We start from the raw sequence: 12553 nt of genomic DNA, 5'->3' as shown, positions 1-12553 counted from the left end.
GCGCGCTGTGACCGGCTGCGAGCGGCTTGTCCCGCGCCGGCCGCCGTCGCGCTGCCGGAAGCTGCCGGGTCGCGCGTGGGGAGGTGCCGGCGTGGGGCGGCCGCGGCGGAGCGGTGAGTGGGGCCGGGGGGGGGGCTCGGCCCCGTCCCGGCTGCGGCGGAGCCGTTGGGGCCCCTCGGGGCCGGCAGCCCGGCAGCCCGGCGCGGCTGGGCTGGAGCTGCCGCTGGAGCTGCCGCTGGAGCTGCCGCTGCCTCGGGGTCCCTTCGTGCCGCGGCTCTGCGCGCCCAGGCCCGTGGCTTCCCACACCGCCCCGCGAGCTCCCGGGGAGGCCCGTCGCGAGCGCGGGCTGGACATCGAGCGCCCTCCAGGCCTCGGTGGCTCTTTCACTTGGGTGTCTTCAATTAATTTAAAAACCTTAAAACTTATTTAAAAAACTCAACTTATATTTTTTTCCTTTGTACTGCAGTTATTCAAGCCTTTAGTAGCATCAGAAATGGCGTCCCAAGAGGAGATCCTGTGCGATGAGCGGTTTAGCTGTGTCACGAGGGACCCCAGGTTCTGGGAAATACCGGAAAAGGAGTACAAAGTGAAGATCGACAAACGCTTCCGATCCATGTTTCATGACGACAAGTTCAAGCTGAAATGCTCCGTGGATAAAAGAGGTCGCCCCGTCAACTTCAGCTCTGTGGAGAACCTCAGGAACTTTTATGCCCTGTCGGATTCGGACTCTGAGCTTTCAGAGAGCGACAGTAAAGCAGGTGCTGGAAAAAAAGTGAAGAMAAAGAAAGCTAAGCCTGAAGGAAAAGCAGATGCTGCAAAAGGAATTGCTGATGGCCTTCCCAAGGAGGAGAAAAAGACAAACAAGAAAGGGAAGGGCCATACTGGTAAAACTGCACCTAAATTAGATGACCAGCAGGATGAAGGAGAGAAAATTGCACCTAAATCCAAGTTGAAAGAAGACTGTAAGAAGAAAACCACAGCTGAAGTTGATCACTCATCAAGTGGAAGATCCCATTCAGTTCAAAATGAGCAAAAGACTTTGAAGTCAAGTGGTGCTAAACCAGTGAAGGCTCCTGGCATGGAATGTTCTCKAGGAGGGAAAGGAAAGGAATCAGGTTTGTCATTAGTGAATCAGGTGCAGAGGTTGGCACGGTGGTTTCCTTGGGTGATGTTTGCAAGACGAATCACACACCCAGCTACCCAGTCTGGATTCRGTATTGCTGAAAAATGAGGTGTATCTGGGTCCTTTTTATTGTTGAAGATGAAATTGAGGTTGGGGTAGTTGGAAAACTAAAACATGCAGTAGGGTATATACTTGTGTATTTATTAAGCTGAATAAGAATGTTAAAGACCTGAATGTTTCAGAACATCAGCAGTTGTTGATTGAAAGCAGGACGGCAGCATCGAGCCCTTAGCTTGAGAGGGATGAGGTATTAAAAGACTGCTGACAAGAACTTGTTTCTTTATATTGAAAAGATTGAAGAGTTTGATAAAATACAGATTAAAGACATCAACAGTGAAGGCTTTTACCTCTAATGTATCTGCAATCATCGTAACAACTGCCTTGTTTTCCTATGGACAGGATAAAGYGCACAAAGTCGTGGCCAGAGCCAAACTCACTAGTGCAGGGAGAGCAGGTGACTTGAAGAAAAGCTTCCGTTCTTTTATTTGCGCATTTGTGTAGCCTACATTACTGAAGTTGATTTTTACCTGTAGCTTCCATATCGAGAAATAAATAATATATAAATAAAACAAAAATTTAAGTTTAAAAAAATATTTCTCGGATGTTGAGATTGGTTGTACAGTTGTTGGCCTAAAGAGCAATAGATTTGACCAGCTGAGAAGGCAATACTGGTGACTTATGTTGTTTTGTACTTGCCTGACATAAGTTGTTGCTGTATCATTATACAGCTATACAGTTTGTAAACTTACAGGAAGATAGCTGAGATTTTTTTTTTCTCATTGTAATGACTTATGTAGTTGCAATGTAAAAGTAGATCTTGAACATTTGTTTTTCAGTGACTTTGGGCACATCCACCTGTGATCAAAATGACGTCAATAAAAGTCAACTAGAGGAAGAAATTTCTGAAAGTGAAAACTATTCTGAATATGCAGAATCTGAAGAAGAGGAGTCAGAAGATGATGGGGAAAGAGGCAGTGAAGAGGAGTCGGAGGATGAGGAAACAGATGAGGAGGATAGTGATTCAGAAGACGAAGAAAGCGATCTTGAGCCTGATCTAGCTAGGGGCAGGGGGAATATTGAAACAAGCTCCGACGATGATGAGGATTTCAGTGACCTGTTTCCGAAGGAGCCAGAGATTGAGCATTCATGGGGCGAGCTAGATAAAGATGCACCTCGTGGAGACGAGGTAACACTTGAAAACTTTCTCTTTGGGCAGGTGAAAAGTTGATGCATCACTAATTAATTTGACAAATGAATATGAAGCTAAAGACATGCACTGTGATGAGTTCGTTGCAGACCATCTATGAAACAATCTGCAAAAGTACTTTTAAATTTTATGTGTTACCTCTGTTTACCCAAGCATGGATAAAGTATCTATACATGAAGGGATCAACAGGATAGAGCTTTCCACACCTTCTACCATTTGAATTTCTCAGTGAAACACTGAATATTTCACTTTATTTCACTTGCACTTTTTTCAGCTGTATTTTCTTCTAAAAAACCATAATTGCCCTGCTTTCAGTGTTAGTGTAGTTTAGGCTTGAGAGATCCTTTATTAAGATTACTTACTTTATAAGATTAGTATATTTTAGAATTCTGGTAAGCCRTCATGAGTTTTCATTTTCTTTCACTACAGAAAAAGCCCTATCAAAATCTGTAGTGCATTAAAAAATAAGTTCTGTTCTAATATTACAGGTATGAATATTTTTCTTGTGTCTGTCGTGCTACGTGACCGTTCTCATCTATTGTATCCTTTGTCCCAAGAATTGCATGACGTGAGCTCCATCTCTGTATCATCTCTCTCGATCAYCTGTATTTTTCTATCCGTGTCTTAACTAATCTTTCTAACTGAAAACTAAATCTTTCTAACAATTGCTACCACCACTGCAGCAGTGTTACTCTGTTTTACCTTGGCTCAAGTGTTGTTGTTTTCAGTTGCTGCTCAATTGCATCAGACTTTAAGGAGGGATAAGTACCTCATACTRCACTGATCTGAAAACTAGACTTGTAGTGAGCAAACCTGCATTTGCTTCTGACTTATCAAGGGTAGAATTCTTAATCTTTTAGGTATTTCTAATTGCCTCATTAAGAAATCATTAGACAGTGAAACAAGTCCCTGACACTCTGCACAATTAGAGTGAAGGACATGAAAATACTGTTCAGCACTGTTACAGTATCTACCTGTAAGTTTCTGTTATATAGGAAGTTACAGCAGCAGCCAGTATCACAGTATGGAAACTGCAGTGCTAATTCTAGCATTGGTGCAGACCAGTCTGTGGTGTCTAAGGTTTTGTATCTTTGCCACTGCTCTTTGATTGCTGTTTCTGAGCTTTTCTACTTTGAACAATACAAGGTATTGAGAAAATGTTGCTTTTGTGTTTTCAGTGAATTTCATTGTTGCCTTTGGATTTACCAAAGATGGTTGCTGTCAATTCCCCTTAGCAGTAGTCAGGAGTTAAAGCTATAAACCTTCCAACTTTTTTTTTTTTTCTTTTTTTTTCCCTCTCCTTTCTATGCAGATTACAAATAGATTGGCAGTTTGTAACATGGATTGGGACAGGCTGAAGGCTAAGGACCTGCTGGCTCTGTTTAATTCTTTCATACCCAAAGGAGGCATTATATTTTCTGTTAAGGTAAGATCTGAGTTCTAAAAGAAGTAGTGCTTTTTACTGTAAAGAAAAAAAATAGTCTACAGATCAAAAAAAAAGAGAGAGATAGTTTCTCATTTATCTTGTTAATTTTTCTCTTCGTTATTCTGCACAACTATTTGTGTTAGAATTTAATTTGCTGTTACAAATAACCATGTGCTTCTTTTTAGCATTGAGCATGTACATGAAATTAAATCTTGAAGCTGTTGGCTCCTTGGTTTTGTGAGGTTGGCTCTTAAGTGTTGTTTCACTGAAGTTTACAGTGATGTTTCTAGATTCTATCTGGCTTCATTGGCCAGATTAATTTTCGGTAGTCACTATGGCTATTTCCAGATGCTTTTCAGTCCTTTTTGTTGTTGCATAATACTGCTTATCTTTTGCAYCAATTTTGAGTTACTTGCAAATTGGCTAAATACCAATCAGTTAAATGATATATTTTTTTATATGCCTTTTTTTAATGTCTGCTTGCAGTTAAACTTTGGGAGAAGTTTTAGCCAAGTTGCAGAAAGGCTGTTCTTGCATATAAGTAGTTAAAGTTCCCGTTACTCTTCATCTTGCTCAAAATATGATGATTCCTAAAAGACAGTACTTTTTTTTTATTTATTTTTATTTTATTGTATTATTTTCTGTGAATAAAAAGTTGGAAGGTATCAGAGTTTGTAGAATTGATTCCCCCCCTTTTTTTTTTCTCTAAAATTGGTAAAGTCCAAAAGGTTTGGTGAGATACTTAATTGGTATGTCTCTATAATTGGAATTTATTTTTATGTTGTTGTATCTGTAGATTTATCCTTCAGAGTTTGGAAAAGAAAGATTGAAAGAGGAAGAGCTCCAAGGACCTGCAGAACTATTCGATCTTCCAGAGAATACCACAGAGAAAGACGGGTATTAATTTACTCTTCAAATGAGAGACATAGTAAAGCTAATTCACAGTGAAAATTCCAATCGGCTCTTGTTTTCCAAACTTCATTTGTGGGAGTCTCCTGTAGAATGCTTTAATTTTATAGCTTTTTTTGAGAGATATTTTAGAATTGCCCCTGTTTCGTTGTTATTGCATTGAATAAATGCATTATGATGAAACTTGGGAGCTTAATAAGTGACTTGAAAGTTATTCTATAGCTGATTGGAATAATAAATGAAACAAAAGTTTGGAGAGCTTAATGTAGTATTCTGCTTTACAAATTACTATTCATGCAAGAAACTCCCTTTGCTGCCTCCTGTCAAATTTTTTATCAGCCTAACCAGCAGAGAACTAATCTCAGTCCAAGAGTTCCCAGACTGAGGTATCTTGAATATCAGCAGCAGAAGCCCTGGCTTGCTAGGCTGAACTCATCAAGCCTACCATCATCCAGGTTTCTTCAGGCATGTCTCTTTTCCTGTTATTTTGCTTAAAAGTTTTGACCATATGGAACTTGAGATGTTTTGCTCTTATATTTTTCCAGAATTTCCAGATGTTTGGCAGCCTGTTTGGAGCCCTTTTCATATTATACATCTGACTGCACTGCTATACATTTGAAAATTCTTCTAAAATAAATGCAGATCCTATTGCAGAAAGCCCAGTGCATGAGGGATTTGTATCATTAACTTAAAATATGATATGCTGAAGTCACCTTCACTGTGTGCATCAACTTGCATCCTAATGCATCTGATTTTTCTTCTCGGTCGACGCTGTAGGGAGATCTCTTGGTGATACGTGTGCACATACGTGTTACAGTCAACAGGACCTCGCCCTGTGCTCCACCTCATTTTCCAACCAACTCATCCCATTGTCAGTCTCTCCTGCTTTGTTTCTCCTGACAATATCTTCCACTACAACCCCTRTGCTTCCTAAATTAGCATCCTGAGGGATGCTGCATGATTGTCACTTGCTTCATTACTGCTCCATTGTCTATCTTCAYGAGCATCTGCAATCTTGTCCTCCTGTGTTTTTAATGTATGCTCTTATTTATCTGTGGCCCATCCTTCTCATTAGCCAGTACCTTGTTCTAAGCCAAGTTTGCTGGTGCCAGCTCYGCTAAATATTGCAGACACTTGCATAGGAACCATTAAATGCTACTTTCTATGTTCTCCGTAGAACTTACAGAGAGGTCCCTCTATATGGCCTATGTGGAGTCTCTAAATTCATAATTCCTGTGTGAGAGGAGATGGAGTTGGGGTGACCACTGCTACGTAACATTTTTAAATGCTTTCCACACTAATAGTGTTAAAGAAACGAGATGTCTGTTAATTTTTGTCCTAGCATGATAGCCATTCTTGTGGAGAATTGCAAAAATCTCGAGTGAGGCACTAATTTCGGTAATGAAAATGTGAGAATTACTTTTTACTTTAATAAAGCCAAAGTAATGGTGGAACTTCATGTCATTTAACATTTAACCCTTTGCAAGACAGGGACAGTGTTTGAATGATGTGTATATTTGAAGACTTTAAAATATTTTAGAAATGAGAAATTGTTTAAACCTGCTCACTTGATGGTATTGTTTTTCACTTTTTCAGGCTTTATAAGGAAAAACTGAGAGAGTATCAGTTCAAGCGACTAAAATACTTCTATGCAGTGGTAGAATGTGATTCTCCTGAAACTGCCAATAAAATTTATGAGGAATGTGATGGACTGGAATTTGAAAGTAGCTGTTCTTTTATAGACCTAAGGTAAATCTAATGGTGACTTATTAAATGCATCTGAGAAGGAGATGATTAAAACCAATCTTAAATAATTTGAAATAAACTATGTTGTATTTATTCTGTAACCAGAATTTTATTTTTGAGGTAAATTATGTGTGCAGTGGATTGCCAGAATTTCCTTTGGGTTTCTTTTTTATTTTTTGAGCATTTTTGCTCAATGGAGCAAATAGAAAGTTTGAAGAGGATCACTCCACTCTCAGTTTATCTCTGCGTAAAATATTGTGGTTGCAACTTAAACTTGTTGCAACAGTTGAGGGAAGATGTAGGATGCATATTTAGGAAGCARGACAACATATTCCTCTCTTCTTCAGCTTAGAGTTCAGAGGAAATGTCTCTTTCAGGATTGTTAGCCATAGGAAAAGAATATTGATGCTGCTGTCTTGAAGCTGCAAAGATCATTCTATTCTCTATGAATGAGCTGGAAAATACCAGTATTTTGCAAGTCAGATTTAGGAAAACAGGACATGCTAATTATAGTTGAAATTACAGGAAGTTCTAATTCCATACGTAGATATGTTATATGTATGAAGAGAGATGTAGATAGATATATGTATGCACATGTTTTTAGTCTGAGAGAGGAGAGGCTACTAAATCATGCAACACTTTGACAGGCTGTCTGAGGGCTCCTGCTATGGGCCCTCAGTGAAAGACAGGATTTGCTCTGAATCATTCTTGATCTTAATTCATCTGCTTTGAATTGCTTTGGAGAAGACTGTCGCTGCCAAATGAATATTTAACTTCTCTGTTACTGTTAATACAGCTTTCGTGCCTCTAAACATAGAAGGATAAATGTTTTACAACAGTGACATCTGTTTGGAATTCCCCAAAGTTCTTTTTAATCTTCCACCTACTGTGTTAAATTTTAATGTTGAACAGCATTTATCATACTGCATTCATGTTGAGAGGGGAAAAAAAAAAAAAAGGCAGGAGGAGTAATTTCTCATGTAGCACAGAAACATAAACATTTTTTTATTTGATTTCTTTTGTTATAAAAGGCTTTACCTTTTTATGATTTTTTTAATAACTGTAATGCTAAAAGGTGCACCATCCTTTCTTAAAATGCTTAGAATTTTTGGGTTATATGTCTACAGGTGGTATTTTAATCCTTTTTTTTTTCTCTTGAAATTTAATTTTGAGCTTCCTGAAAAGGTGATTCTTAACCCCAAAAAACAAATTTACACAAAAAAAAAACCCCAAATAAATAACAACAAAATTCCAAACTGTGGCCCTCTCAAAATGAAAACTATTTAACTTTCTCCTCCAACATGGTGGTATTTTATGTAAAACACTGTAGAATAGCTGTGCAAACAGTTAATCTTATGTGTGCGTGGATTTATTTTAATTTTTTTGGAGCTCACCAACTTTTAATTTTAGCAGTTTTTTTTTTGTGTGTTGATGTGCAAAGGTTGTTAAAACCTGAGACTCTTTAGTCCTTTGAAATTTCACGGTGTATTTGAATAACATGTTTTATTTGCCTTTAAGGTTTATTCCAGATAACGTTACATTTGATGATAAGCCAAAAGATGTAGCCTCAGAAGTGAATGTAGCTTCATATAAGCCGAAGTACTTTACATCTGCTGGAATGGTAACATCAAAGGTATCTTTGCAGTGTTTTTATATATTTTTCTGATTTGTGCAGTTTTATTGTTAAATAATGTAAGTTGCAGAGAAAAGATTGCTGCTTCTAGTCGCTGTTTTACAATGAAGACATCAAACATGTTATGAAATGTGAGCATGTTGTGGAGTCAGAAGTTGGGATGCTGTAGATAAGCTTGAATTTGGGATTTTAAGAGTTTTGGYTTATCTGTTATAAATTAAATAGTGTATTTTGACCTATTATACCTCTCTTAGAAGTTATGTATTGAGTTTCAGTTAAATCTAGTGCATCTGAAATGCTTATTTAGATATAATTCAAGAAGAGCCTTTTGGTGACAGTRTCAGGCATAAAGTAGTTACGTCTCTCCTTGTAGCTCTTTGTTCCTACTCTGTCTTTTGTGACAGCCAAAACATTCATTCACTTAATGCAAGAAGTGAGCCAAACCGACGAAGTGATTATTTGAGAAATAAGTAATTTCTGCTGGATCATCTTTTCAGACAGATGTTTCATCTTCCAGTTGATGGGGAAATTGGGCAAATGCTTTCGTTGCACCCACTGCAAATGGTTCTTGATTTGAGGAGTGAATTGCTGGAAGAGGAGGAGAGATTTGTTGGTGTCTGCTGCCTCAATTTTCTAGTACTACCTGTGTTTAGTAAATTACTATGTTATAGCTAATAGACATTGTAGGAAAGATCATGAATAGCTTAAAACTACTTCCTATGTGAATTATGTAGAGCYGACTTATAATGATGAATTTCAATGTTTCAACTTCTGCAACTGGCATTCTTGTTACTTTTAAGATAGACATCACATGGGATGAGACGGATCATGAAAGAGTAACATCACTGAGCAGAACTTTTAACAAAGAGGAACTTCTTGACATGGATTTTCAAGCTTACTTGGCTTCATCCAGCGAAGAAGAGGAAGAACAAGAGCAAGGTACTTATGACTTTGTSGACAATGTTTATTAAACTTATAGCATTTTTAACGTGAATTGTTTAGATATATAAATTCTCTATTTTTAGAAAATGCTTTAAACATGTCATCTTTTGGAGGGACAATGTTAAATTCCTGGTTAAAAAAGATCTCCTTAAGTTCTAATAAGTAAATAACCTACCTTTCTTCCACTTCTGTGTGGGCTCCATTTAAAGGAAGAGGGAAGTTGATGGTGAGAGCTTTAGTGTTTCCTTAACCTTTTGCAAATCAGGAAACTAATGAATTGATGACAAGATAGTGAAATTATCAAAAATTATCGCTGATGGCCAAGGAATTATTGCAGTTATTGAGACCTAAATACTTGCCTTCTGAATAACAGATTGGACCTCTGGGTGTCCATTTTTCAGTATACCTCAACACTTGACAGATTTGGTGATACCTACTTCAGTTTTGAGATAAAAATACTTCTAAGAGGTGGTGAACTTTTCCCTCGTGAGAGGAAATGTATTAGTTTTAAATGCTAAGTAGCTGATGAATAAATGATTTTGGTATAACACTAAGTGCAGAAATTTGCTTGTAGATCAGTGCAGTGATTTGTCCTCTTCGTGGGTCAGTGTATGGATAGTAAAGTGTCTGCAGGGCAAGGAGATCCTGGAGAAGTTGCCCAAAAACTGTGCTGGGTGGCCTAGGGAGAACATTTAATCTGCTCCAAACCTTTGAAGGACCTGAGGGAAGGARAGCTTCTACATTCCAACGGTTGCTCTTCATGGATTACTGAAGGAAAAGGCTCTGCTCTGAGCCTTCTAGTACTCCAAAGGTATAGGTTTTATATGCTGAGAGAAAAGTAGTAGAACTTGTTTAAAGGAATATTAGAGAGTCATAGAGAGTGGTAATATCTTTCAAGTGGGTTTAGGTTCTCACAACTTCCTGAGAATATAAAAAGAATGTAATCTATAGCTTTGTAAGCTACTTAATTCATCTGTGTATGGTGTGCCACCATAGGAATTTATAAATTCCTGAATTTCCATGTTTGTTTTTGCTCTAAAACTCAGTATGCTCTTATTAGGTGATATGTGTAGGCTAAAATAGAAGGAAAAGAAAATGTAACTGAGTCTTAATCAGGCCTTTCAAAAATATGTGAACTCTGGTTTATACTGCATTATAGCAGGGTATTGCATTCAGAGATGAGTTTGGAGCATGCAGGAAAGTCTTAAAGACTTCTGGTTATAGAGTTGGGAAATCTTCTGGTGACAAATTGCTTGGCARTATCTTGCCGAGCTTCAGGTACATTTGTTTCTTCATATAAACTCATTGATAAGGTGCACCTTTGAATTTTATTTTCACTAGTAATGCTTTATCAAGCACCTTAATGAGAGCAGAAGTTAGAGGAAACAGCTTCAGTTTTCTTAATACCCACAAGACTACAGCTATGCTAGAAGAAGAGCATCTGTAATGTGTCACCGATGAAAGTGGATGCCTGTAATAAGGGAGGATTGCTTTAGAAAAGTTAAAAAGTAAACTTTGCTAGGAAGGAAGAGAAAGTTGACATTAAGATATCCTTGCTCGCCAGTGAATCGTAAACCTGGTAACGTCTGGCTTTCAGTGATGTTTTGAGAAGTTATTAATAGAGGGGCTGTGTTGCTGTGTCTTTAACGTGTTCCTGATGTTTTATCCATTGAGTTACGTGATATATGACAGGATCGCATCCAGCAGAATGTGGCACTAGGCACAAATAGGGAAAATGAATTTCAGCTGTTTGAATGGAAATGTAAGAGTGTGATAAGAAGGAAAGAATGTTCTGGACTTTTTTTTTTTTGCTTATTAAAAATGTTTATTTATAAGCAGAGTTTTGTTGCTGTGTTCTACCTTCTTTTTTATAAATAAGATCTTTTCCAGGCTAAAATCATCTGCTGTGACAATTGATTGCTAGACCTGCTATGCTATTGTTCAAGCCACAAAGCATCTCCTTTGCATTGCTTCTGGATTTTCTGTTGGACATACTTGTTCCAATTAGGAAGCCTTTCTGCTGGCATTAAAATCTTACATTTCTGCTGTCATTAAAATCTGGCTCATAATGACTATTCTGACCATGAACAACCAATGACTCAGTTTATGGCATTTTAAAGGATGCTTCAAATTAAGCATACCAAATGCTCAAGCTTTTATTCTGGTGGGTTTTTTTGTTGTTGTTGTTTTTGGTTTTTTTCTTTTTTTTTTTTTTTTTTGGTCATTCCAAAATCAAGATCTTTTCCACTGCCCTATTTTGCACTGGCAGCCAGAATAACTGAAAGACCAGTTAGACTATATGAGAAAATACTTTTACGAGTGTATTTTTAACCTCAGTTGTTCCTGAGGAGGGAATATGTCTAGCGAATTACAAAAATAGGCAGTTGTGTTGGGAATTCTGTGTAGGGCAGCGTTCCCCACAGCAGGAGTTTGGGCAGGTAGCGTAGTCCCTTGTCGTGTTGGAGCTGTAATACAACACTTTGCGAGGGCAATAGATCCAACGTTAAACCATGTCAAACTTTGCATTATCTCTTCTGTAATTTTGAGATATTTTTGTCTCAATATGTGTGACTAAATATATAAATTTAAATGTGTCTTTAGTTTTATCATGTGCCAATACAATCCCCCTTGCTTTTTAAGAATGAACAGGGGAATAAGTATACTAGTACTAAGTTGCTAGAACTATTGCAGGAGGATAAATAATGGAAGATGATAAAACATGAAACTAATATAGCCCCTAAATCAAATATATATTTGTAAAATGCATTAAATTGGATTTTATTGATGTTGGCTTCTCTCCCTTAACCTTGTGTAACTGCTTTGGCAACTCTTTTGTAATAAGGAACTGACTTTAAGATACTTCTTTTGGAGTAGTTTTGCCTTATTGCTTGAATATGTCCCAAGGAAACATTAGTTTTTACTAGGAGGAGTTCAACAGTTGATAGATTAGCTGAGCCATGGTGGAATTTCATGGGAGAAAGCAGAAGTACCACAACCTGGTTATGTCTGTGGAGCTACAGGAGCCCGGTGAAGCTGATACTGGAGCTGGAGGTTTTACAAATTTGCAGGAGCTTCTGTAACAAGATGAGTTTGGATGGCAGGGAACAGGGGTCATCCCAGCTTTTTCAATACGTTCACACAAGTTGTTCAAGGTTTCCAGTAACTCAGAATGGAAGGAGACATCTGGGTGTCCCTGCCCTGAAAGGACCAGCGTGAAGCCAGCGCAGATTGAAAGCAACGAGGAGCCTTGGCTGGCATCTGCCTGGCCCAGAAAGGGGGTTCTAGGAATCCAGTCACCTCTGCACGGCCAGATGCTTAAAGGCAACGGCAGCTAAAGTCACCTGGTTTGCAGAGTGCCCCCCAAAAAGTTACACTACCCTGCCCTAAAGCAAAAACAAAAGCTAAGAAAGACAAGATGTAGCCATTCMTTTACTGTTACCTGTTTCTGGAGGGCAGTTCTTTTTCTTCCGCTATTTATCTTCCACAGCATTCAGTTTAAATAACTAC

At 38.3% G+C, this 12553-nt stretch overlaps 1 protein-coding gene across 1 annotated transcript in view; it reads left to right on the top strand.

The window, feature by feature from the left end:
• The first annotated feature begins 477 nt into the window (after window positions 1-477).
• ESF1 (ESF1 nucleolar pre-rRNA processing protein homolog) overlaps window positions 478-12553 on the top strand; it is a 32611-nt gene continuing 20535 nt past the window's right edge. Inside the window, exons 1-7 of the mRNA XM_026052887.1 lie at window positions 478-1115; window positions 2020-2369; window positions 3703-3816; window positions 4613-4713; window positions 6322-6474; window positions 7990-8104; window positions 8905-9043. Coding sequence (XP_025908672.1) covers window positions 494-1115; window positions 2020-2369; window positions 3703-3816; window positions 4613-4713; window positions 6322-6474; window positions 7990-8104; window positions 8905-9043 — 1594 coding nt within the window. The 5' untranslated portion in view covers window positions 478-493. The remainder of the gene's footprint in view (window positions 1116-2019; window positions 2370-3702; window positions 3817-4612; window positions 4714-6321; window positions 6475-7989; window positions 8105-8904; window positions 9044-12553) is intronic.

Source organism: Nothoprocta perdicaria, unplaced genomic scaffold (assembly GCF_003342845.1).
Source record: "Nothoprocta perdicaria isolate Ctin4 unplaced genomic scaffold, notPer1 scaffold_93, whole genome shotgun sequence".
Classification (NCBI taxonomy): domain Eukaryota; kingdom Metazoa; phylum Chordata; class Aves; order Tinamiformes; family Tinamidae; genus Nothoprocta; species Nothoprocta perdicaria.
The sequence above is the reverse complement of the archived record's forward strand: the minus strand, read 5'-3'. Positions and strand labels throughout refer to the sequence as shown.